Genomic DNA, 26,223 nt, shown 5'->3' on the forward strand with positions numbered 1-26,223 from the left:
AAAATATTTTGAAGCCTGGTTTTGGGCTAAAATGTCATAAAATAAGTGTTGTGTAAAAGAATACAGCTAATCTGGCCAATTGCGCATTCTGGGATTTGGCCCCAAAATTGCCGGCATTTGAATCCTGGGATTGGAGTTTCCAATCATGGAATCCACACTAAAGACCTGTTTGTCCTATAACTTTTTTTTTTATATATTTTTATTTGACTCAGTATGTATATTGCTCTTTAAAATGTGTTTTTTTTTTTTGTTTTTTTTTTCATCTGTAGTGGTCGTGCTGTGTTTTGGGACATTAAAAATCGCCTGCCTCGTTCTGTCACAACCGTGCAGTGGGAAAACAGCTTTGTATCTGTATACAGCAAAGATAATCCCAATTTGCTATTCAATATGTGTGGTTTCGAATGCCGAATTCTTCCCAAGTGCCGTACAAGCTATGAAGAATTCACTCATAAGGATGGCGTCTGGAACCTGCAAAATGAGGTTTGCAAACTGCTTCTTTGGTTCCTGTTTTTGTTGCTGAGTAAATCGTTTTGGATTATGTCAATGGGTTGGAGATGGGGCCAGGCTGATTGGAATCTGCTTATTTTTGCAGGTGACCAAAGAGCGCACAGCTCAGTGTTTCCTGCGAGTGGATGATGAGTCCATGCAGAGATTCCACAACAGAGTTCGTCAGATTCTAATGGCTTCAGGGTCCACTACATTTACCAAGGTAAGTTGTTTATTAATAAGACTTGCATTTTCTCTGACATGCAGCAGGGACCACTGGAATCACATCGGGTATTAGAGCTGGGAATGCTGGGAGCTAGGCACTTCTTAATATTAATTAGGGGATACTGGCTCCTCCCCTCTAAGACCCACAATCCCCCAGTGAGAAAATTGTGCCAGGGAGTTAGGTCACAGTTTTTCTGCTCCTACAATTTTTTCAAGCTTTGCTATATATATATTTTTTAACAAGTACTTTTTACTTGGTACTAGTGTGAATCCCTTCCCCACCTATTGAAAGGTGTGGGTCCGGGTATTCAGCGCCCCTGGAATCCAGGTCGTCAGTCAGGACCTCGCTAAAGGTGCCTGCCTGCACGAGTTCCGTGCTCCTGCCGCCCCTCCAGTAAAGGGGACGCCAGTCACGACGTGGAAGCCTCCGGTGGTGAGTAGGCGCTGAGCGCTCTTTCCACACGCCGTCCCCTGCTCCCCGTCTGCCGCGCTGTACGCGGTTCCCTACAGCGCTGTGAGGCGCCGCCATCTTGGAAGGGCGCGTCCTCGTGTACAGCTTCACGCGGCAGATCTAAGTGCCGGTACCGTTACACGGAGGAGCGCTATCAAGCGGGTGGCTCTGGGCGCTGTCAGACTGCACACGCTGGCTAGGTAAGGGGAGAGGGGACACGCTTGAGGCGGGCATGGCGCGGCCATTACGCAGATACACAGTAAGCTGACTCTTTCCTGTTCACAGGTGACTGCAGCTTAGAAGGCTCTGAAAGATTATCACTGACACAGCGTTTTGCGCTGTATTGGTATTGGTGTAACAGGGCTCATTCTCCTCCAGGTCTCACGGAACCCTGAGGTTTTTGGCTTGTGAGAGGTGTATCTGTACTCAGTGTGTGTGTGTGTGTGTAAGATTCTGTATCGCACGCTGTATTGGACCGGGCGAGCAGGGATCATGACGGGCAAGTCCAAGGCCTCTCAGAAGGTTTTCGCTTGTACTGTTTGCACTGCAAAGTTTTCTCAATACACAGCTGAGGGTAATGCCACTGTTTGTCAGTCTTGTTCAGGTGCTGAATCTGCATCACTGGCGGGGTCTCAGGCGCCCCAGTGGGCCTCAACCTTAGTGGGAACTATGTCAAAACTCACTTCTGAGTTGGCGCTGGCTCGCAGAGCTGAGCATTCATGGGCTACAGCCCTAGCAAGGTCTGTGGAGGGGTTAGCTAGCTCCATGAACAGACCAGAGAGGCCTTCCACATCCAGCAATAAGCGACCTTATCAGGCTATTATTGTGGAGGATGATTTAGAGGAGGAACAGGATCCATTTCACGAAATGGAGGATGGTGAATGGGAAGAGGTTCAGGATGCCATTCCTGAGGGAGAACCTACTCCTTTAGGGATAGAGGCTCTTATTATGGCGGTAAAGGAGGTTCTTCGTTTACCGGAAGATCCCAGACCAGAGCCACAGGAATTTGATCTGTTTGGTGGGGTTCAGAAGGCATCAGTAGTCTTTCCATGCCCAAATCAGGATCAGCTTGTGGCAGCATGGAAGAACCCGGACAAAAGGTTCCAGATTCCCAGACGTTTTATTTCTCTGTATCCCTTTGAGCCAGCCGCCCTAGGCAAATGGGAGACTCCGCCTCCGGTGGACACCTCAGTTTCTCGGCTGTCCAAAAAGACGACTCTGCCAGTCCCAGGGGCTTCGGCCTTGAAGGATCCCTCTGATAGAAAAATGGAGGCCACTCTCAAGGCCATTTATGTAGCAGCAGGGACTCAGCTCAGACCGGCAATAGTTTCAGCCTGGGTCAATAGGGCAAATGTCAAATGGGCGGAGTTAATCATCGAGGGATTGGAGGCAGGTATGCCTGTGGATGAGATACGCTGCTTAGCAGAACACATCAGGGAGTCTGCTATGTTTTTAGGAGAGGCGGCTAAGGATGTATCCTTGATCTCTTCTAGAATCTCAGCTAGCGCCATTTCTGCGCGGCGAGCCCTCTGGCTTCGCTCTTGGCAGGCGGACGCGGAATCTAAGAGGGCTGTGGAGGGTCTTCCCTTCTCTGGGGACATCCTCTTCGGTCCTGAATTAGATAAATGGATCTCACAAGCGACGGGGGGGGAAGTCGGCTTTCCTACCGTCTGCAGCTCCTCCCCCTCCTAGACGACAGTTCGCAGGTCCGTCTTTTCAGTCCTTTCGGACTCAGCGCCCCTTCCGGGGCAGAGGAAGAGGCTTCCAATCATCCAGAGGTTCCAGAGCCAGAGCCCGTCCTCAGGCTGCTCCAAGAGTCCAGGAACCTAAGCCCCAGCAGAAGCCGGTGGCATGACGGTTTACCAGCTTCCGTCAGCAGTTTACCGGTAGGTGCCCGTCTGTTGGCCTTCGGAACCCAATGGTTCTCCCTTTCGGAGGATCCTTGGGTTCGCAGGGTAGTTTCAGAGGGGTACCGTATTCAGTTCGAGGCCACTCCTCCGGTACGGCTCTTCACAACGGCTCTACCATCATCTCAGGAAAAGAGAACGAGTCTGCTACAGGCCATTCGGATCTTGCTGGAGGCTCAGGTCATCATGCCAGTCCCAGCAGCTCAGAGGAACACAGGGTACTACTCAACCCTCTTTGTAGTTCCCAAGCCGGATGGGTCAGTCAGGCCCATTCTCAATCTAAAGCCTTTGAACCTGTTAGTCTCATATCAACCATTCAAAATGGAATCAATCCACTCAGTGATTGCGTCTTTGGAACCAGGGGAGTACATGATATCTTTGGATATCAAGGATGCTTACCTACACATCCCGATTTGGATCTCTCACCAGGCTTTTCTCCGTTTTGCCATACGTCGGGATCATTTTCAGTTCAGGGCTCTGCCCTTCGGATTATCGTCAGCTCCCAGAGTATTCACAAAGACTCTATCAGTAGCCATTGCATACCTCAGATGTCAGGGGGTGACAATCATCCCCTATTTGGACGATCTCCTAATCAAGGCTCCAACGAGGGAGCTACTGGAGAGTCATGCAAGGTTAACTACTCAGACGCTCACCAGCCTGGGGTGGATAATGAATTTCAAGAAATCTTCTCTAGTCCCATCCAGGAGGATCTTGTTTCTAGGTCTCTGGCTAGACACAGAGGCTCTGAGGGTCTTCCTGCCGGAAGACAAGGTCCAGGCGATCTTGCTCCTAGTTCAGAGGATCCTACTTCCACAGAAGATCAGCCTCCATCTGTGCACGCAACTTCTGGGGAAGATGGTGGCAGCCTTCCCAGCTCTGACGTGGGGACGGTTCCACTCAAGACCGTTTCAGTGGGATCTTCTCAGAAAGGGTGCGGGCTCGCACCTGAATCTTCACAGAAGGATCCACTTGTCGGCCGAAGCGAGACATTCTCTACTGTGGTGGCGACAGAGAAGGAACTTGATAGAGGGTCGTCGGGTTGCAGTCCAGGACTGGATTGTCTTGACGACGGACGCAAGCCTCCGCGGCTGGGGTGCCGTAGTGCTTCACCTCTGTCTCCAGGGCAGGTGGGACCTGCAGGAGAGTCGCTTGCCCATCAATGTGTTGGAGATCAGAGCCATATACAATGCTCTGCTGGAGGCTCAGGAGTTTCTTCAGGGTCAACACATAAAAATAAGGTCGGACAATGCCACGGCAGTCGCCTATGTGAACAGGCAGGGCGGCACGAGAAGCAGCATGGCCATGAAGGAAGTAAGGAAGATTCTTCAGTGGGCGGAACGGTCAGGTGTAATTCTGCTGGCGGATTCTGCTGGCGGTATTCCTGCCAGGCCGGGAAAATCTAGAGGCCGATTTCCTCAGCAGGGAGGACCTGCACCCAGGCGAATGGTCTCTCAACCCCGAGGTGTTTCGGGAGCTCACCGACAGGTGGGGAGTTCCCGAGGTGGACCTGATGGCGTCTCAGAAGAACCACCAGCTACCAGTATACGTGGCCCGTACAAGAGACCCTCAGGCCATTGCGGCAGACGCCCTGTCAACTCCGTGGGAGTTCAGTTTCGTCTACCTGTTCCCTCCTCTTCCACTTCTGGGCCAGGTACTGAAGAGGCTCAAGAGGGAACCAGTGCAGGCTATTCTCATAGCGCCCTGGTGGCCTCGCAGAACGTGGTTCTCAGACATCCAGAGGTTACTGGCAGACGAGCCAGTTCGATTGCCCCTCAGACCGGATCTGCTCCTTCAAGGACCCTTCTTTCATCAGAATCTGCCACAGCTACATTTGACGGCGTGGCTGTTGAGACCGAGGTCTTGCGGGAGAGGGGAATTCCAAGAGCAGTAATCCCAACGATGTTAAGGGCCCGAAAACCGGCCTCAGCAGCGCATTATCACAGAATATGGCGCTCATATGCGGGCTGGTGCGAGTCTAAGGGCTGGCCATTCCGAGTCTTCAAATTGTCCCGCCTTCTATTGTTCTTACAGAGAGGGTTGGACGGGGGTCTGAGACTGGGTTCTCTTAAGGTCCAGGTCTCAGCCTTATCTGTCCTTTTTCAGAAGAGATTAGCCCTCATGCCTGAGGTACAGACATTCTTTCAGGGGGTTCTTCGAATCCAGCCACCCTTCGTACCTCCCACATCTCCTTGGGATCTGGATCTGGTACTAGCCTTCTTGAGGTCTGAGACCTTTGAGCCACTGAACAGAGTGGAACTGAAGTTCTTGTGCTGGAAAACAGTAGTTTTGCTAGCCCTTGCCTCAGCTCGCCGGGTTTCGGAGCTGAGTGCTCTGTCCTGTAAGCCTCCTTATTTAATTTTCCACGAGGACAGAGCAGAACTGCGTACTCAGGCCGGGTTCCTTCCAAAGGTGGTATCCTCATACCACATTAACCAGCCTATTGTGGTTCCGGCCTTCCAGGGAGATTCTCCGGAAGAATCCTCTTTGGATGTGGTCAGGGCTCTTCGGATTTACGTCAAAAGAACCAGGTCTATACGCAAATCGGATTCCTTATTTGTACTTTATGACGCCTTCCGCAGGGGATGGCCTGCGTCAAAACAGACGATTGCACGATGGATCAAGTGGACGATCCGTAGTGCTTATCTTCATGCGGGACAGGTGCCTCCTGTCTCCGTGACGGCGCACTCTACCAGATCAGTGAGTACGTCGTGGGCCGCTGAGAGAGGGGCCTCTATCTCTCAGCTTTGCAGAGCGGCCACTTGGTCGTCTCAGAACACATTTGTAAGATTTTACCAGTTCGATACCTTTGCAGCTTCGGCTTCAACTTTTGGTCGTCTGGTTCTACAGAATCCTCAGCGCTCTCCCTCCCGGGGCTTGGTCTTTGGAACCTCCCCGATGTGATTCCAGTGGTCCCTGCTGCATGTCAGAGAAAAGAGGATTTTGGTACTTACCGGTAAATCCATTTCTCTGAGATCAGCAGGGACCACTGGACACCCGCCCGGCTGTTGGATTCTGCCTGTTGTGGTTGCTGTTGCGGCCCGGTCCGGTACCCGCGTGTTGTATGTATGGTTATGTTGTTTATGGTTTTCTGTAACCCTTTCCTCTGGTGGGCCAATTTCCTCACTGGGGGATTGTGGGTCTTAGAGGGGAGGAGCCAGTATCCCCTAATTAATATTAAGAAGTGCCTAGCTCCCAGCATTCCCAGCTCTAATACCCGATGTGATTCCAGTGGTCCCTGCTGATCTCAGAGAAATGGATTTACCGGTAAGTACCAAAATCCTCTTTTCTTTTACAATGATTAGTTTTATTTGCCCAAATTCATACAACGCAAGACAGAACAGTAGATTGTTTCCAAAAAGACTCATGTATATGTATGTATGCCTTTCATCCTCTGTGCTCTCCATGCCTCTGTTTTGTCATGCATGTTGGAAAGCTAGCTGTGTGCACTTCATCAGTGTCTCCTTAAGCCCGTACACAAGGGGAGGCGGAGCCTCTGTGCTGAGCGATGTACTTTAGCACATATCGCTGACACATGTGCTATGCACCAGCTGTGCTAACCACTGTTTGCATGCACTGTCTTACCGATACCCTTTTCAGATCGGAGAAGCAGGGTCGGACACAGGTTATTTATGGGATGTGAAAGGGGTACTAGTAAGATCGCCTAGCAAGTAGCACTGTCTATCTGAGTGGTCGATGGTGATGCATGGGACCGCGCATCGCTATAGGATGTACACACTAAGTGATCTAGACAGCTCGATTAGAAAACAGACCAAAATCTCTACATGTTTATTGAGCTGTTCGGTTTTGACAAGGAGAGAAGTAGAAATGATTCATGTCTGTGCATGTTAGCCGTTAACCTACTTGTTTAAAGGTTTCACCTTGAAATTGTGTTTTAGAAAAATATCTATACACAGAAGCAAACGAAATATGGGATAATCTTCATATACAGCCTTGATTTGAATTTTTTTATTTTAATGCATCTCTCCAGATTGTGAACAAGTGGAACACTGCACTGATCGGCCTTATGACCTATTTCCGTGAAGCTGTGGTCAATACGCAGGAGCTACTTGATCTATTAGTGAAATGCGAGAACAAAATCCAAACCAGAATAAAGATTGGACTGAACTCTAAAATGCCAAGTCGTTTCCCACCTGTGGTCTTCTACACACCCAAGGAACTTGGAGGTTTGGGCATGTTGTCTATGGGACACGTGCTTATCCCACAGTCTGACCTCAGGTAATATCCATATGAAGACTTGTTAAATGTTACTGAACCTAATGTTTCTGTAGTACAACTAGTACAGCACACTGGTATCTTCTTGCATTTAACCTTCCTGCATTTGTGAACAGATGGTCTAAGCAGACGGACGTTGGGATCACCCATTTCCGGTCTGGTATGAGCCATGAGGAGGATCAGCTAATTCCTAACTTGTATCGCTACATCCAGCCATGGGAGAGCGAGTTTATCGACTCTCAGAGAGTTTGGGCTGAATATGCTCTGAAAAGACAGGAAGCCATTGCTCAGAACAGGTAAATGAGGCCCCACTTCCCGTTCCCATTCCAGTTATAATCGGGTGATTGGTATTAAAAGCGATCTTGACTTATTGTAGGCGTCTTACACTGGAAGACTTGGAGGATTCATGGGATAGAGGTATTCCACGCATCAACACTCTCTTCCAAAAGGACAGGCACACCCTGGCTTACGACAAGGGCTGGAGAGTTCGTACAGATTTCAAGCAGTACCAGGTGATTTCATGTCTATGGAATGCACTTTTGTTTTGTACATCCTTCATGCATGCAGCGTACTGACCAATGCTGCTTGATCCATCAGGTACTGAAACAGAACCCATTCTGGTGGACACATCAGCGTCACGATGGGAAGCTCTGGAATCTGAATAATTACAGGACAGACATGATCCAAGCACTTGGAGGTGTGGAAGGCATTCTGGAGCACACTCTATTCAAAGGCACTTACTTCCCCACTTGGGAGGGTTTGTTCTGGTAGGTCCTTACAACAAATACACTAATGTTATCACGAAGTGAAGTAAATTGTTTTCTAAGCCTGAATTTTTATCTATAAATCATGGACTTTGAACAATAAGCTATCATGTTGGCCAATGGTTATCCCTAAATTACCCACTGTGAACCACGAATGTTCACATTGCCAACATTGGGGCAGTATGAATGGTGTAATTACTACCTCACAGCACTGAGGTCATGGGTTTGATCCCCACCATGGCCCTAACTGCTGAGTTTGTATATTCTCCCCGTGCTTGTGTGGGTTTCCTCCCACAATCCAAAAATATACTGGTAGGTTAATTGGCTCCCAGCAAATTAACCCTAGAATGTCTGTGCGTGCATGTACATGTGGTAGGGAATATAGATTGTAAGCTTCACTGGGGCAGGTACTGATGTGAATGGATAAATATTCTCTGTAAAGCTCTGTGGGATATGTGTGCACTATATAAGAAACTGTGAATAAATTGCCCAGTGACTTATATTCTTCGCCATGTTTTGTGTTACCAGGGAAAAAGCCAGCGGCTTTGAGGAATCCATGAAGTGGAAGAAATTGACCAACGCTCAGAGGTCTGGTCTGAACCAGATCCCCAACAGAAGATTCACACTCTGGTGGTCTCCCACAATCAACAGAGCCAATGTATGTCTATGGTTGGTCCATACACATTGCAGTGCTTATTGGCTTTTACCGTTCCTGTTTAATCACTGATTTAATTTCCTTGTAGGTATATGTTGGGTTCCAGGTGCAGTTGGATTTGACTGGCATTTTCATGCATGGCAAAATCCCCACATTAAAGATCTCTTTGATTCAGATCTTCAGGGCCCATTTGTGGCAGAAGATCCACGAGAGCATAGTCATGGACCTGTGTCAGGTATGCCCCTTTTCATGTTGAAGATGCCTTGTGCTGTTGTCACGGTGACCACGTATGGGATGACACTTTCTATGACTATTGTGTATTTCAGGTGTTTGACCAAGAGCTGGACGCTCTGGAAATTGAGACTGTACAGAAGGAGACCATCCACCCTAGGAAGTCTTATAAGATGAACTCATCTTGTGCCGATATCTTGCTTTTCGCTTCCTACAAGTGGAACGTGTCTCGCCCATCTCTGCTTGCTGACTCCAAGTATGTATACTCTTTGGTCCCATTATTTATTACATTGTAATCTACATTTATTCGATCATTCACAACGATCCAAGACCTGTATTACTATTGCCCACTGACAACAAAGTGGGGTATGCAATGATTTGTGTAAGCAGTGCTGCATGCTTGCTGTCACAGTTCGCAGGGTCCGTATTCAACTGACCCCCTGCACACAGTCCCCCCCCCTCGCTAGGTTTTTGGAGTGAGGTGGAAACGTTGTGTGCGGCCGCTAAAACAGAGAGCCCGCTGCATTTAGCCGTGAGCCTCGCTGTTTGAGGGAATCCTCACCTTCCTTTGATGGCGAGGATTACCTGGAACATAGAATACTGTAAGCGGCCGGTGCGGGGGTTAAATGGGGAGGATCGCTTGTTTTCGGCGATCCTCAACGTTAAGCTCCCTCCCCGGCTGCAGTGAATACAGCCCAAAGTATTTTCCTGAAGCTTCTAGAAGAGGAGTTGGGTGCTACTTATACCATTGAGCTGACCACCATGTGCCTTCTCTTCTGCAGGGATGTAATGGATAGCACTACCACACAGAAGTACTGGATTGATATCCAGTTGAGGTGGGGAGATTATGATTCTCACGACATTGAGCGATACGCTCGTGCAAAGTTCCTGGACTACACCACAGATAACATGAGTATTTACCCATCGCCCACCGGTGTGCTGATTGCCATAGACTTGGCCTATAACCTTCACAGGTGAGAGACTCTTTAATGATGGATAACCATTTGTAGACGTTGGCTTGACCTGTATCCTCCGATTCTGCCCAGGTGTAACAGGCAGCTTCCTTCTTTGTTTCTAGTGCCTACGGTAATTGGTTTCCTGGAGGGAAGCCCCTGATACAGCAAGCAATGGCAAAGATAATGAAAGCCAACCCTGCCCTCTATGTGCTACGCGAGCGCATCCGTAAGGGGTTGCAACTGTATTCCTCTGAGCCCACTGAACCTTACTTGTCCTCCCAGAACTACGGCGAGCTCTTCTCCAATCAGATCATCTGGTTTGTGGATGACACTAATGTCTACAGAGTAACCATCCACAAGGTACAGCTAATGTGTCACACGTACTGTGGGTCTAATCACTATAGGGGGAGCAGTGAAGAATACTGAAGTTACAAGAAATCTATTATATTGTTCTCATTCCTTTTCTCTATATTAGACTTTTGAAGGTAACTTGACAACCAAGCCCATCAATGGAGCCATCTTCATATTTAACCCCAGGACTGGACAGCTGTTCCTGAAAATCATCCATACTTCTGTCTGGGCAGGACAAAAGCGATTGGGTCAGGTATGTGGAGTAACAACTGGTATTCTTTACCTCGGAGCAGCTTTGTATATCAGGATCTAATGGATAAGAGTATAGTTAAGCCTTTCTAAAGTACAGTGATCCTGTAATCTCCTTATTGCGGGAAGTTTCACATTTTAAATTCTGAAGGGCCCCATACATCAGCACTTAATTGTGACAATTTTCAGATATGGAGATGATTGCCACAATTAATTTTAGATGTGTGGGCTCCCCCTTTTGGCAATCCCAATCAAATTCGCCAATCGATTGCTTAATCAGGTTTTTAAACATGTTTAATAATCTGGTATTATCTGCAGATCTTTTTTATATGTGTGGGCATTCCCAATTCGTCTTCTCCATCTATTTACATTATGAGATGGAAAAATCTGCCGATCACTGAAAAAATCTGTAATGTGTGGGCAAAGTCGGATAGATTGTAAAATCCATTTATCTGGCCAAAATATCCCAATATCTGAAAATCCATAAATTGTGATTGCTGATGTATGGGGCCCATAACTTTAGGGATCTTCCATAATGGATATATCCATAGCAAATCTGACTCTATTAAAGAAAGAAAAGACAATGGATTAAATGATCCAGCCATGTTTCAATTTCTTCATGTTTTTGGTTTGTAGCTGGCGAAGTGGAAAACTGCAGAAGAAGTCGCTGCTTTGATCCGTTCTTTGCCAGTAGAGGAGCAGCCGAAGCAAATCATTGTTACCAGGAAGGGCATGTTGGATCCTCTGGAGGTGAGTGCATACGGGTGTGGATCATAGGGTGGGCAGTGTCTCTAGGTTGGCACGTGAAAAGGACGACATGCGTTTTTCATGTTGATTTGGTGTTCATGTTGACACCTGAGCATGTGGAACCCCAATTAGTCCACCGCATGTCCTCACATGGCTGGCCTTGCTTTGGGCAACATGACTGTCCCCGAGCTCTACGCGGATGGTAAAGTATTAACAATTGGGAAATACTTATTGGCTTTTTGCTTGTGTCAACCGTTTGACTGATCTGGGTGATAGGGCAAAAAACATGCATTATGTTAAGGTGGCTTGGTTGTATTTGGCAACTTATATTTGTTTCCCTCTGAAACTCAGGTGCACTTGCTGGATTTCCCCAACATCGTGATCAAGGGATCTGAGCTGCAGCTGCCTTTCCAGGCTTGTCTGAAGGTGGAGAAGTTTGGAGATCTGATCTTAAAGGCTACTGAGCCACAGATGGTTCTGTTCAATCTCTACGATGACTGGCTGAAGACCATTTCTTCATACACTGTAAATAAATGTTCTCCATTACTAATAGGGACTTTTTTATTATTTTACATTCACATGTGCTTTTAGGTTTCAATTTATCATAAATTATGTAGTGTTCTGTATGTGATGATCACTCAGTTGTCGTTGCTGTCTCCAGGCATTCTCTCGACTGATCTTGATTTTGCGAGCACTGCATGTCAACAATGATCGCGCAAAGGTGATACTGAAGCCGGATAAGACGACAATCACTGAGCCTCACCATATCTGGCCCACGCTAACAGATGAGGAATGGATTAAGGTGGAAGTTCAGCTGAAGGATCTGATTTTGGCAGATTATGGAAAGAAGAACAAGTAAGAAAATTGGTTTTAAATGATGTGTGAAGTAGGCGTTGTTGCTCTAGACTGATCTCTAGGCTTACGCTTCTGATACATTATTTCTATCTTCATATGCAGCCAGGCTTTGTGTTAACTTTAGTTATTCCCTTGATAGACAAAATAATTCAAACAACCTATGCAAGGGTTTGTTATTTATGTACCCCCCTTATAACTGTACTTAATAACTAGATACAGCCATTAATCTGGCAGTGTTACAGTTTACCCATACCTCCCAACATTGAACCCATCAGAAGCTGGTCTTTGTTCAACCAAAAAGGGGGTGGACGTTGCATCATTTTGGGGGCTGCCCAGTGCTCTTCCGAGATGCTGGGCTTTCTCCCTGCCTAGTGAATAGATGCCGTGTGCACTGAATAGTGTACAGATCCTCACCGCACCCTTGTGTGTGTCACTTTGGGGGCATACCCAGCATTTATCAGAGATTCTGGGCTGAGTCCATGCTCTCCCTGCAATACGCATGGCGTCTATTTGTGCGGAACAGCTGGGATTGTGTGTTACGCTCTGTTTAATTGTTTACCTCAAAGTTGTTTTGTTTTTTTTGTTCTGCCACTTCAGTATGTACAAATGTAAGCAGTGAAAGCGGTGTTTTGTAACCAAAGTGCATCGTCTCCTGTTTTTCAGCGTCAATGTGGCTTCCCTAACACAGTCGGAGATCAGAGATATCATCTTGGGTATGGAAATCTCTGCCCCATCACAGCAGAGACAGCAGATTGCTGAAATTGAGAAGCAGACGAAGGAACAGTCTCAGCTTACTGCTACGCAGACACGTACCGTCAACAAGCACGGAGATGAGATCATCACTTCCACCACCAGTAACTATGAGACGCAGACGTTCTCCTCCAAGACAGAGTGGCGAGTCAGGTACGTACATGAGAACACATCAACTAGTGCAGACTGGGCTGTTATATAAAACGCTGGCACAGACCTACATCCAGGGGGTGGGCGGTCCTAAAATTTGTCAGCGGTCACACACAGAGTTACGTTAACTTTTGGATCACATGCTATTCTGTCTAGGACAATTGGTCATGGTTTGATGCAAGTCCCATGCTCTGAATCCTACTCACTCTTTGTTATGTATATTTTATGGATTGTATTTTTGGGACTATATCTTATTATAAATGTCTGATGCTGCTTTTGCTTGTTGGCATGATTATTTCTGTATGTAGCGATGTTTACTTTCAGGACAACTAATATTTAGTTTTCTTTATCTTGCAGAGCTATATCTGCTGCTAACCTTCACCTGCGAACCAACCACATCTATGTGTCCTCTGATGATATCAAGGAAACTGGTTACACCTACATCTTGCCCAAGAATGTGCTGAAGAAGTTTATCTGCATCTCTGACTTGCGAGCTCAGGTCAGTGTCCCTGTGGGATGGACTTGTACACGCTGAGCGTGTGGGGTGTGGGCTCTATCTTCCACTAGTGTAAAGTGATGCAGAAGCCTTCATCTCGCACATTCATCCCAATTACATAATGGCAGGCTACGCTCTAATCCCACTGATGTGTAGTAATCGGATCACATGAACGCGTATTTTGATCCTTAAATAGAATCTTCAATTATTGTTCAGAGATCTAGTTTCTGATTCAGTTTGGCATAGTGGTGAGTTACATAGAACATGGTCACTGCGTCTTTGGGTGGGGGGTTTTCACTAATTATTTTGTTTTTCATTTTGCTCTTACCGCAAAATACTGTTGCCCATTTTCTAACATTGATTGCTACCCTCAGACTAGAATGGCAAATCCCTTTTGTAGCGTTTTAGAGTTAGACGGCATTTTGTGTGGAGTTTAGAAATGTTGTAATGATTCTATTTCCTAACATTTTGTGTTCTGCAGATTGCTGGCTACCTGTATGGCGTAAGTCCGCCTGATAACCCTCAGGTAAAGGAAATCCGCTGCATTGTGATGGTGCCACAGTGGGGAACTCATCAGACCGTTCACTTGCCAAGCCAGCTGCCGCAGCACGAGTACCTGAAGGTAAGGATTACAAGCAGTTTGTTTTAGACTCTCTTCATTCTTTAATTGAATTACTCGCCGCCTCTTTAAAGCCGTATTTTACTGAGTTCTGTGTTACTAGCTTACGTTGTTGACACTCCGACAAGGGGGGATCCCGACAGTCAGTATCCCGACTGCCGGTGCTCCGACAGGGGGGAACCCGACTCATTGGGAATATTCTCCCTTGTTGGGATCCATGACCCCCACAGAGGGAGAATAGAACCTGTGGCGTGCCACCGAACTCGCAACGTGGCGAGCGCAGTGAGCCCGCAGGGGGCTACTTTACACTCGCCTCCCTGTCGGAGCACTGGCAGTCGGGATACTGACCACCGGGATCCCCCATGTCGAGCGCCATACCACACCCCTACAAAAGTGCCTACCTATACCAAATGTGTGCCAAATTGCCCTGTTTAATGTGCAAAGAGTTTTGTGACTAACCTGGGCCATGAACCTGCCACTGGTGTCACAAAATAGGCATTTTATTCACATCACTAGTATCACATACAGTGCATGGGTACAATGGGCAATGCGTGGCACTGCTATGTGCAACTCAGACCTATGTAAAAAGGTAAGACCAGCCCAATACTAGTGAGCCACCCCATGCCTCATCACACATCTGTGTACTGATCATACGGCTGCGAATTGGCAGGCCGACCGATTATCGAACGACTGCACATGCGTATGGCTCGCTTTATGCATGTGCGAAACAACCTGCAAAAAAAAATCAAGCATTTATTTATTTATTTATTTTTCATCGCTGACCGTACATAAGTTGACAGGAAGTTGGCGTTTATGGGCGTCACCTGGCCTTTTTCTGAGAGTGGCAGGGAAACCGCGGGCGTGTCCAGGTGTTTTCACGGAGGGTGTGTGACATCAGCTCTGGCCTCGGTCAGCCGGTTTCTGTCGCAATTTCTGAGTAGGTCCTCTGTCACTGAGAGACTGCAAACACTGGAAAAATCATTAGTTGGTGAGGGAGTTGCGAATGGATTTGCAGGTTTGCACAGGACAGGATTTCACTCTGGCTGGGAAGCGATTACCTGATCGCAGGGCTCTGCAAATAACTTTGTACCAATTTCGGTGCAGTAAATGCACTAATCCTAGTGTCTAGTATTCTAAGCTTCTTTGTAAGCCGCTATAATGGGAGTAAGGCACAAATGTAGGGAAAAAGTGCCGGAATTGGTACACGCTGAGGAGCATCTGTCGCACCTAGCATATTTAGCAGTATGGCTGAAAAAGGATATGTACGTGTCTGAGGACACATCTGTACGTGAGTTGTAAAATCGTTTCTGTCCTCTAGGAAATGGAGCCTTTAGGATGGGTTCACACACAGCCGAACGAGTCTCCGCAGCTGTCGCCCCAAGATGTTTCCACTCACGCTAAAGTCATGGCTGATAATCCTGCTTGGGATGGGGAGAAAACGATCATTATAACTTGCAGGTTAGTAAACATTCAGACATTTGTACACGTAGTAAGCAGCGTTTCTTCTACAGGTGGAGCCGCTCTCATCTGAGTGGCGATTACCGCCGTGCGCCAGAATGAGACTCTCGTGCCTCCAAGTCCCATCCGCCGGATCGCCATCCACCATAAACCTGCGGGTGGCGATCTGGCTGCAACAACAAGAGTGGCCCTGTCTGTACCTCTCATATCCTTGTACTTCAGGAGCATCATCTATGGATGCTCTGTGGTAATCAGTACAATTCTGACTGTCACCTTGTATTTTATATTAAATTGAGTCTCCTAGATAAAGTTTTTTTTTTTTAAATGCTCTAAAGCTGGCCATACATCAGAAAGATCGATCTTAAGATCGATTGCGTTCATGATTGTGTACAATTTCCCTTGAAATCCCCAGCAGTCCTTGGTGGTTTTTGGACACACAATCTACTCACAATCCATCATACAATCAGTCATACAATCCATCTGCTGCATGATTGTGTACACAAGATGTGCACACAATCTGCATACAATCCATCATACAATCAGTCATACAATCCATCTGCTGCATGCTTTTGTACACAAGATGTGCACACAATCTGCATACAATCCATCATACAATCAGTCATACAATCCATCTTATGATTGATTGTATGATTGTGTACACAAGATGTGCACACAATCTGCATACAATCCATCTTACAATCAATTGAGATTGTATTATTGGATACAATATCTTTCTGATGTATGGCCACCTTAAGATTTCCTTATTCTTGCATTTCTGTGGCTTATAAGTCATGATGACCTATCACATTGGAACCGTTCTCTGTCCTCAGTTTCACACCTGGGTCCTGCACACTTACTGCTTATAAACTAACACCGAGTGGTTACGAGTGGGGAAGGCAGAACACCGATAAAGGAAACAACCCCAAGGGCTACTTGCCATCTCACTACGAGAGAGTCCAGATGCTGCTGTCTGATCGTTTCCTTGGCTTTTTCATGGTGCCAGGACAGGGGTCTTGGAACTACAACTTTATGGGTATGTCAATTTTGTATAATTTTGCTTTCCGTTACATAATGTGGGTTTTAATAAAGCTATACAAGAGGAAAGATCTAAATAGTGTGCTTTTCCTTTGTGTCAACTTGTGGTTTCTGTTCCACTAGGTGTTAGACATGATCCCAACATGAAGTATGAATTACAGCTGGCTAACCCCAAGGAGTTCTACCATGAAGTTCACCGCCCCTCGCACTTTTTGAACTTCGCCTTGCTGCAGGAGGGCGAAGTGTACTCTGCTGACCGCGAAGACCTGTATTCGTAGTCCGTACATCAGAGAATTGGAGGACTTGATCACTGTTGATATTCAACATGGGACTTTTTAAGTGCATGCTCAGAGTTGTACACCACCTTTTTTTTTTTTTTTTTTTTTTTTTTGTGCAACTTTTTGTTTTGCTTCTAATAACTGTCATTGTTGTTTTTTATGATGGCTACAACAGTAGAAATCGTATGGACCTCGTTCTTGTTGATATCTTTGTGCAATGTAGTTAAATGATTTAATAAAACTTTTTTAAAAATATATTTAGGTTCTGTGTTTGGGAAAGATTGTTTTATTGGACGTTCAGGTTGCCTTTCCATTATTAGATGCTGGTAAGTCGCTGAGTGCTAAGCTTCTGTTGTACAACCAAATAAGCTCAGTGGTAATTCTGATATTGGCCAATGATCTAACAGATATGGGGAATGTGTTGCTCATTCCTTTATCAAGCTGCATGTGGGGCCCATTTACCATAGGATAGCATATGCAATGCAATCTGGGCGGGATCTATCCTATCGGAGGTATGTATGTCCCTGCAGGGAAAAGGGTATCGAAAGGTGTCTGTGCATGTGCGGTTATTACTGGCCCGTGCTGACCGCATTGCCTTGATACATCGGGCAGCATAGCATTTCCCCTTGAAACATATGGGGGATGCAAGGCAGGAGGGATCCCAGCAGGTATCGGAGATTCCTGCAGTGATTCCTCTCTGATACATGGGGGGGGGGGGGGGGGTGGTTACGTAATATTCACAGTTCATTTTTGGGATTCGCTGCAAATCGGTAAACGGGCCCTATGACATGTAATGCAATGGTGTCCAGTTACAGCAGGTCTGGCCAACTTGTTGCTCTAATGGTGTGTACACACGCATCAATTTACTTTCGATTAGTTTTTCTTTGATTTTCCCCAATTCCACCCCCTTTTCATTTGGTCTTTGCTCTACATTCTATTTCAGTCGATCTGCACTTTTGCATTCAATATCGATTTCGATGTGCATTCAAGGTACAGTGTACACATTCAATTTACTGGATCGAATTTGATATTTCCTTGCCTGCACTGTCTATTTTTCTTTTCGAATTATAGAGAAAACGGGACCCCCCAATAATGTTCCCTCTAATTTTACGAATTACGAGTGCGGCAAAAGATTCTGGCTGGGCAACTTTGGAAGGAAATTTAAATTTTTGTGCGTCACTTATATATAACTGGAAAATGACGTTCAGCATTTGTGTTAACTTTACTTCAAAATGATATTAAACATTTAAACATTAAAAACACAGCACACAATGTAGTTAATGGGTGAAACACACATTAATTGAGTCCACAACTGCAAAAAGGGACCACTGCTGCTTTGTGCGCTCTGTTGTAATGTCTGTGCGCACGCTCGTCGAGTTGTGTGTGCGCGCACATGCGCACAGCTTAGAGGGAACACTGCCCCCCACCCCCCGGCACTCTTATGCCTCTTTCTGCAAAAGTTAAGGATTCAGCTTACCTGTAGATTGTATGTAATAGAAACCCAAACATTGATAATAACAGAACTAGCTTCAACATAGCTACCGTCAGAAAATGCTATTAAAAAAAAATGTATCCATACATAGGCCCTTATTCTGATCGGTGCGGAAATTCCCGCATGCGGACGGACCGCCGATGTTGATCGTCTGCGCATGTGCAGAGGTCACTCTGCGCATGTGCAGGCGATTTCGCCGCACGGATTCTTTATACGCCGCACAGGGGGCGTAGAGGGGCGTGAGGGGCTACTTAGCCTCATTACCCTATGCATACGCCCCCCCGTTTCATGGGCGTTCCCATGCAAACGCGGGGCGTATGCATGGTAATGAGGCCGTGACGCGTGGGTACGGGGCGGGCATCTGACATCGCCGGATGTCAGCTGCCCGCCCCTATACATGATTTCACACGGACAAGTGTCCGTGTGGTCTTGTGTTGCGGGACCTGGTGGAGCGTGCGGCCCTGCATTCGATGTTCGGCGACCATCGAATGCAGGGGCTGCTCCCACCATGGAGGAGGCGTATCCCCGTACAATTTCATGCGGATCGCCACATATCCGCATACGGACGGCAGGTGGCGATCCGTATGGAAGGCGGGGATTCGCCTGCACGGTTGCGGCCGCATATTCTGATCGGGCCGCACCGATCGGAATAAGGGCCATAGTGATTACCAACCACGAACAAGCCATAGCTAGACTAATGTTATACTTGGCTATATTGGCAATCTAGGCTGAAGTTTAGAACCATCTCACAAAGGGCAGTATTCAATGCCGCTGATTCGCTTCTTTTTACGGCGAAGGTTTGCTCTTTTCGTGCTCCACGGCGTATCTTTTGACTGAAAAAGTGATTCGCCCTATTCAACGCTCAAAATTCGCCAACGGCGAACAGTGAATGACACCAATTCGCCATCTGTAAGTCGCTGCAATTTGCTGCGGTTTCCCAATGGGTTTTTCAATGATGCGTCGTGAGTGTATTCGATGCTAGGATGGTGAATTGCTTTCAGCGTGATACATATGCACAAGTGGGAGCAGTGCAGCGGCTCCCTACCAGTGTCTCCTGCCTGCTCTCCGCTGCTTGTGTCGCCGGGAGCCCTCCTTCCCCCCCCCCCCCCCCCCCCACACACACACACACACATTCTGGCGCAGGCTGAGAGACTTCTATCTCCCTGCCTGGCGCCGTCCCCCGGTTAAAATTTGTCGGGATACTGACCACCGGGATCCCCCATGTCGAGCGCCATTCCACACCCCTACAAAAGTGCCTACCTATACCAAATGTGTGCCAAATTGCCCTGTTTAATGTGCAAAGAGTTTTGTGACTAACCTGGGCCATGAACCTGCCACTGGTGTCACAAAATAGGCATTTTATTCACATCACTAGTATCACATACAGTGCATGGGTACACTGCTACGGGCAGTGCGTGGCACTTTTATGTGCAACTCAGACCTATGTAAAAAGGTAAGACCAGCCCAATACTAGTGAGCCACCCCATGCCTCATCACACATCTGTGTACTGATCATACGGCTGCGAATTCGCAGGCCGACCGATTATCGAACGACTGCACATGCGTATGGCTCGCTTTATGCATGTGCGAAACAACCTGCAAAAAACTCAAGCATTTATTTATTTATTTTTAATCGCTGACCGTACATAAGTTGGCGTTTATGGGCGTCACCTGGCCTTTTTCTGAGAGTGGCAGGGAAACCGTGGGCGTGTCCAAGTGTTTTCACGGAGGGTGTGTGACATCAGCTCTGGCCTCGGTCAGCCGGTTTCTGTCGCAATGGCTGAGTAGGTCCTCTGTCACGGAGAGACTGCAAACACTGGAAAAATCATTAGTTGGTGAGGGAGTTGCGAATGGATTTGCACGTTTGCACAGGACAGGATTTCACTCTGGCTGGGAAGTGATTACCTGATCGCAGGGCTCTGCAAAGTAGCTTTGTACCAATTTCGGTGCAGTAAAAGCACTAATCCTAGTGTTCTAAGCTTCTTTATAAGCCGCTATAATGGGAGAAAGGCACAAATGTAGGAAAAAAGTGCCGGAATTGGTACACGCTGAGGAGCATCTGTCTAGCATATTTAGCAGTATGGATGAAAAAGGATATGTACGTGTCTGAGGACACATCTGTACGTGAGTTGTAAAATCTTTTCTGTCCTGTAGGAAATGGAGCCTTTAGGATGGGTTCACACACAGCCGAACGAGTCTCCGCAGCTGTCGCCCCAAGATGTTTCCACTCACGCTAAAGTCATGGCTGATAATCCTGCTTGGGATGGAGAGAAAACGATCATTATAACTTGCAGGTTAGTAAACATTCAGACCTTTGTACACGTAGTAAGCGGCGTTTCTTATACAGGTGGAGCCGCTCTCATCTGAGTGGCGATTACCGCCGTGCGCCAGAATGAGACTCTCGCGTGTCCAAGTCCCGACCGCCGGATCGCCATCCACCATAAACCTGCGGGTGGCGATCTGGCGGCAACAACAAGAGCGTCCCTGTCTGTACCTCTCATATCATTGTACTCCAGGAGCATCATCTATGGATGCTCTGTGGTAATCAGTACAATTCTGACTGTCACCTTGTATTTTATATTAAATTGAGTCACCTAGATAAAAGTTTTTTTTTTAAATGCTCTAAGATTTCCTTATTCTTGCATTTCTGTGGCTTATAAGTCATGATGACATATCACATTGGAACCGTTCTCTGTCCTCAGTTTCACACCTGGGTCCTGCACACTTACCGCTTATAAACTAACACCGAGTGGTTACGAGTGGGGAAGGCAGAACACCGATAAAGGAAACAACCCCAAGGGCTACTTGCCATCTCACTACGAGAGAGTCCAGATGCTGCTGTCTGATCGTTTCCTTGGCTTTTTCATGGTGCCAGGACAGGGGTCTTGGAACTACAACTTTATGGGTATGTCAATTTTGTATAATTTTGCTTTCCGTAACATAATGTGGGTTTTAATAAAGCTAGACAGGAGGAAAGATCTAAATAGTGTGCTTTTCCTTTGTGTCAACTTGTGGTTTCTGTTCCACTAGGTGTTAGACATGATCCCAACATGAAGTATGAATTACAGCTGGCTAACCCCAAGGAGTTCTACCATGAAGTTCACCGCCCCTCGCACTTTTTGAACTTCGCCTTGCTGCAGGAGGGCGAAGTGTACTCTGCTGACCGCGAAGACCTGTATTCGTAGTCCGTACATCAGAGAATTGGAGGACTTGATCACTGTTGATATTCAACATGGGACTTTTTAAGTGCATGCTCAGAGTTGTACACCACCTTTTTTTTTTTTTTTTTTTTGCAACTTTTTGTTTTGCTTCTAATAACTGTCATTGTTGTTTTTTTATGATGGCTACAACTGTAGAAATCGTATGGACCTCGTTCTTGTTGATATCTTTGTGCAATGTAGTTAAATGATTTAATAAAACTTTTTTAAAAATAGATTTAGGTTCTGTGTTTGGGAAAGATGTTTTATTGGACGTTCAGGTTGCCTTTCCATTATTAGATGCTGGTAAGTCGCTGAGTGCTAAGCTTCTGTTGTACAACCAAATAAGCTCAGTGGTAATTCTGATATTGGCCAATGATCTAACAGATATGGGGAATGTGTTGCTCATTCCTTTATCAAGCTGCATGTGGGGCCCATTTACCATAGGATAGCATATGCAATGCAATCTGGGCGGGATCTATCCTATCGGAGGTATGTATGTCCCTGCAGGGAAAAGGGTATCGAAAGGTGTCTGTGCATGTGCGGTTATTACTGGCCCGTGCTGACCGCATTGCCTTGATACATCGGGCAGCATAGCATTTCCCCTTGAAACATATGGGGGATGCAAGGCAGGAGGGATCCCAGCAGGTATCGGAGATTCCTGCAGTGATTCCTCTCTGATACATGGGGGGGGGGGGGGGGGTGGTTACGTAATATTCACAGTTCATTTTTGGGATTCGCTGCAAATCGGTAAACGGGCCCTATGACATGTAATGCAATGGTGTCCAGTTACAGCAGGTCTGGCCAACTTGTTGCTCTAATGGTGTGTACACACGCATCAATTTACTTTCGATTAGTTTTTCTTTGATTTTCCCCAATTCCACCCCCTTTTCATTTGGTCTTTGCTCTACATTCTATTTCAGTCGATCTGCACTTTTGCATTCAATATCGATTTCGATGTGCATTCAAGGTACAGTGTACACATTCAATTTACTGGATCGAATTTGATATTTCCTTGCCTGCACTGTCTATTTTTCTTTTCGAATTATAGAGAAAACGGGACCCCCCAATAATGTTCCCTCTAATTTTACGAATTACGAGTGCGGCAAAAGATTCTGGCTGGGCAACTTTGGAAGGAAATTTAAATTTTTGTGCGTCACTTATATATAACTGGAAAATGACGTTCAGCATTTGTGTTAACTTTACTTCAAAATGATATTAAACATTTAAACATTAAAAACACAGCACACAATGTAGTTAATGGGTGAAACACACATTAATTGAGTCCACAACTGCAAAAAGGGACCACTGCTGCTTTGTGCGCTCTGTTGTAATGTCTGTGCGCACGCTCGTCGAGTTGTGTGTGCGCGCACATGCGCACAGCTTAGAGGGAACACTGCCCCCCACCCCCCGGCACTCTTATGCCTCTTTCTGCAAAAGTTAAGGATTCAGCTTACCTGTAGATTGTATGTAATAGAAACCCAAACATTGATAATAACAGAACTAGCTTCAACATAGCTACCGTCAGAAAATGCTATTAAAAAAAAATGTATCCATACATAGGCCCTTATTCTGATCGGTGCGGAAATTCCCGCATGCGGACGGACCGCCGATGTTGATCGTCTGCGCATGTGCAGAGGTCACTCTGCGCATGTGCAGGCGATTTCGCCGCACGGATTCTTTATACGCCGCACAGGGGGCGTAGAGGGGCGTGAGGGGCTACTTAGCCTCATTACCCTATGCATACGCCCCCCCGTTTCATGGGCGTTCCCATGCAAACGCGGGGCGTATGCATGGTAATGAGGCCGTGACGCGTGGGTACGGGGCGGGCATCTGACATCGCCGGATGTCAGCTGCCCGCCCCTATACATGATTTCACACGGACAAGTGTCCGTGTGGTCTTGTGTTGCGGGACCTGGTGGAGCGTGCGGCCCTGCATTCGATGTTCGGCGACCATCGAATGCAGGGGCTGCTCCCACCATGGAGGAGGCGTATCCCCGTACAATTTCATGCGGATCGCCACATATCCGCATACGGACGGCAGGTGGCGATCCGTATGGAAGGCGGGGATTCGCCTGCACGGTTGCGGCCGCATATTCTGATCGGGCCGCACCGATCGGAATAAGGGCCATAGTGATTACCAACCACGAACAAGCCATAGCTAGACTAATGTTATACTTGGCTATATTGGCAATCTAGGCTGAAGTTTAGAACCATCTCACAAAGGGCAGTATTCAATGCCGCTGATTCGCTTCTTTTTACGGCGAAGGTTTGCTCTTTTCGTGCTCCACGGCGTATCTTTTGACTGAAAAAGTGATTCGCCCTATTCAACGCTCAAAATTCGCCAACGGCGAACAGTGAATGACACCAATTCGCCATCTGTAAGTCGCTGCAATTTGCTGCGGTTTCCCAATGGGTTTTTCAATGATGCGTCGTGAGTGTATTCGATGCTAGGATGGTGAATTGCTTTCAGCGTGATACATATGCACAAGTGGGAGCAGTGCAGCGGCTCCCTACCAGTGTCTCCTGCCTGCTCTCCGCTGCTTGTGTCGCCGGGAGCCCTCCTTCCCCCCCCCCCCCCCCCCCCCCCCACACACACACATTCTGGCGCAGGCTGAGAGACTTCTATCTCCCTGCCTGGCGCCGTCCCCCGGTTAAAATTTGCCATCAGGGGCAGCGAGCCCCTGCGGTGTTGAATAGGGTGACAGGGAGGGCTGGCAGCGAATGCTGCAGCCCTCAGAGGACGCAGCGAATCCTAAACAGGATTCGCTGCACATGCCGAAAATTGGCATTGAATACTGCCCCTATTATCCAAGTGGACATTTGTTGGGAATAGTAACCTGTGGCACGCCACTGTTTCCGTAGGGCAGGGCTGGGCAACACAGGCCCTCCAGATGTTAGTGAACTACACATCCCAGGATGCTTTGCATTAGTTTTGCTATGTGGCCATGCTGAAACTGATGCAAGGCATGCTGGGATGTGTACTTCATCAACATCTGGAGGGCCGGTGTTGCCCAGCCCTGCCGTAGGGGGACACGTTTTAATGTTCAATTGTGATTTAAAGCCTTTTAGTTCCGCTAGTACAGGGAGTCCCATGTTCTGAGCTTGGACTGGCAATGTATTCTGCAGACTATTGTATGTGTACATATCAATGCTGTGTGTGGGAGGGAGCAGGATTTCTACAGAACTAGCAGTGTCTATTCTGGGGCCTTGAAATGGTGAAGATACAAGTGTCCTTTCTTAGCTTATATCAGGGTCGGAGCTACTGGCCCAAGCCAGTTCATGGGGCCCGCTGCGGCACCGAAAGCCGATGTTTCTGTCTGTTTTTTTTGTTCACTAAAGTTCGCCCCCCACCCCGATCAGATCTCTGTTGTGGATCCGCGGCACTGCTCCCCCAGCCCAGTGACAGCCGTTACAGCCACCTTCTGATCGGTCTGTGATTGTGCAGCCTGCAGGATGGAGAACAGAGCCAGCTAACCGCCTCCTGTCCGGCTCCCACGATGTGGCTAACAGAAGGAACCACAACAAGCGAAGATAAAGGAGGTAAAGTGGGATATGAAGAAAGGGGGCAAGGAGGGATGTGTACAGGAATGTCAGTGGCTACCAGATGGTCATGTGGGGTGGGGGGGGTTGGCATGTGTATGTTGGGGACAGTCAGTGGAAGGTGTCTGTGGCCAGGATAGGTGGTTATTATTGGGTGTATATAGGAGGACAGGAACTGAAGTGCAGGATGGATTGGGGGTAGCAGTATATAAAGCAGGCTTGTCCAACCTGCGGCCCTCCAGCTGTTGTGAAACTACAAGTCCCATCATGCCTTGCCACAGTTCTGCTATTAGGTAATGCTAAAACTATGGCAAGGCATGCTGTAGTTTCACAACAGCTGGAGGGCCGCAGGTTGGACATGCCTGATATAGAGTGTTTCTAGGAAATAGTGGGAGTAGGGTATGTTGGGGGTAGAGGAATATGGGGTGCTTGTGGGAAAACGTGGGTGGACAGGGGGAGTAGTGTAAGGGTATAGGGGTATGGTGATAGCTGTCAGGGGGTGTATGTGGGCTGTGCAGTGGTGACAAAGGAGGCGGGGAAATGCAGGGGTGGAGGGAGTGAAAGATGCAGGTGTGATGGAGAGGTGGAGGGAGTGAGAAGCAAGGGGGGCAAGAATGGAGAGGTGGAGGGAGTGAGAGATGCAGGGGTGACGGGGATAGAGAGATGGCCACTCACCGCCCACCCCCATGGCTCTGTGTGGTGTGCGCACAGCTCCTTGTCTGCTTAGTGGCTTAAACCAGCGCTGACGGACATTTGAAATATGGCTCCTGCCCACCATCCTATCAGAGCTCACGGACCGGCAGCCGCAGTTAGCGCTTGGCTGACAGAGCGCAAGGTCTAATTGGCTTAATTGGCTAAATAGCCTACACCATATTGAAAATATCTGTCAGCGATGGTATGAGCCGCTCAGCAGCATAGGAGCTGAACACACACCACACAGGGCCGCCCCTCTTATATGGCACTAATATGGACATTGTTTAAGTGGCACTACTGGGGGGATTATGTGTGAGGGACATTACTAGGTGGCATAATATGTAATGGACTTTATGTGTGTGGCATAATGTGTAATGGGCCTTATGGTGTGTGACAATGTGT

General features: G+C 47.4%; 1 protein-coding gene across 1 annotated transcript in view; it reads left to right on the forward strand.

Moving 5' to 3' along the window:
• Nucleotides 1-21,821, forward strand: part of PRPF8 (pre-mRNA processing factor 8) — a 35,931-nt gene extending 14,110 nt beyond the window's left edge. The window contains exons 23-45 of the mRNA XM_083172168.1: nt 270-480; nt 593-709; nt 7,058-7,305; nt 7,419-7,598; nt 7,679-7,814; nt 7,900-8,069; nt 8,595-8,724; nt 8,810-8,956; nt 9,048-9,208; nt 9,735-9,926; nt 10,031-10,268; nt 10,384-10,512; nt 11,145-11,258; nt 11,607-11,780; nt 11,917-12,110; nt 12,774-13,013; nt 13,368-13,509; nt 13,988-14,128; nt 15,444-15,583; nt 16,414-16,616; nt 16,742-20,682; nt 21,091-21,293; nt 21,419-21,821. Coding sequence (XP_083028294.1) covers nt 270-480; nt 593-709; nt 7,058-7,305; nt 7,419-7,598; nt 7,679-7,814; nt 7,900-8,069; nt 8,595-8,724; nt 8,810-8,956; nt 9,048-9,208; nt 9,735-9,926; nt 10,031-10,268; nt 10,384-10,512; nt 11,145-11,258; nt 11,607-11,780; nt 11,917-12,110; nt 12,774-13,013; nt 13,368-13,509; nt 13,988-14,128; nt 15,444-15,583; nt 16,414-16,616; nt 16,742-16,896 — 3,562 coding nt within the window. The 3' untranslated portion in view covers nt 16,897-20,682; nt 21,091-21,293; nt 21,419-21,821. The remainder of the gene's footprint in view (nt 1-269; nt 481-592; nt 710-7,057; nt 7,306-7,418; nt 7,599-7,678; nt 7,815-7,899; nt 8,070-8,594; nt 8,725-8,809; nt 8,957-9,047; nt 9,209-9,734; nt 9,927-10,030; nt 10,269-10,383; nt 10,513-11,144; nt 11,259-11,606; nt 11,781-11,916; nt 12,111-12,773; nt 13,014-13,367; nt 13,510-13,987; nt 14,129-15,443; nt 15,584-16,413; nt 16,617-16,741; nt 20,683-21,090; nt 21,294-21,418) is intronic.
• The last annotated feature ends 4,402 nt before the right edge of the window (nt 21,822-26,223 follow it).

This window comes from Crinia signifera, chromosome 2 (assembly GCF_055691185.1).
Source record: "Crinia signifera chromosome 2, ASM5569118v1, whole genome shotgun sequence".
NCBI classification, from domain to species: domain Eukaryota; kingdom Metazoa; phylum Chordata; class Amphibia; order Anura; family Myobatrachidae; genus Crinia; species Crinia signifera.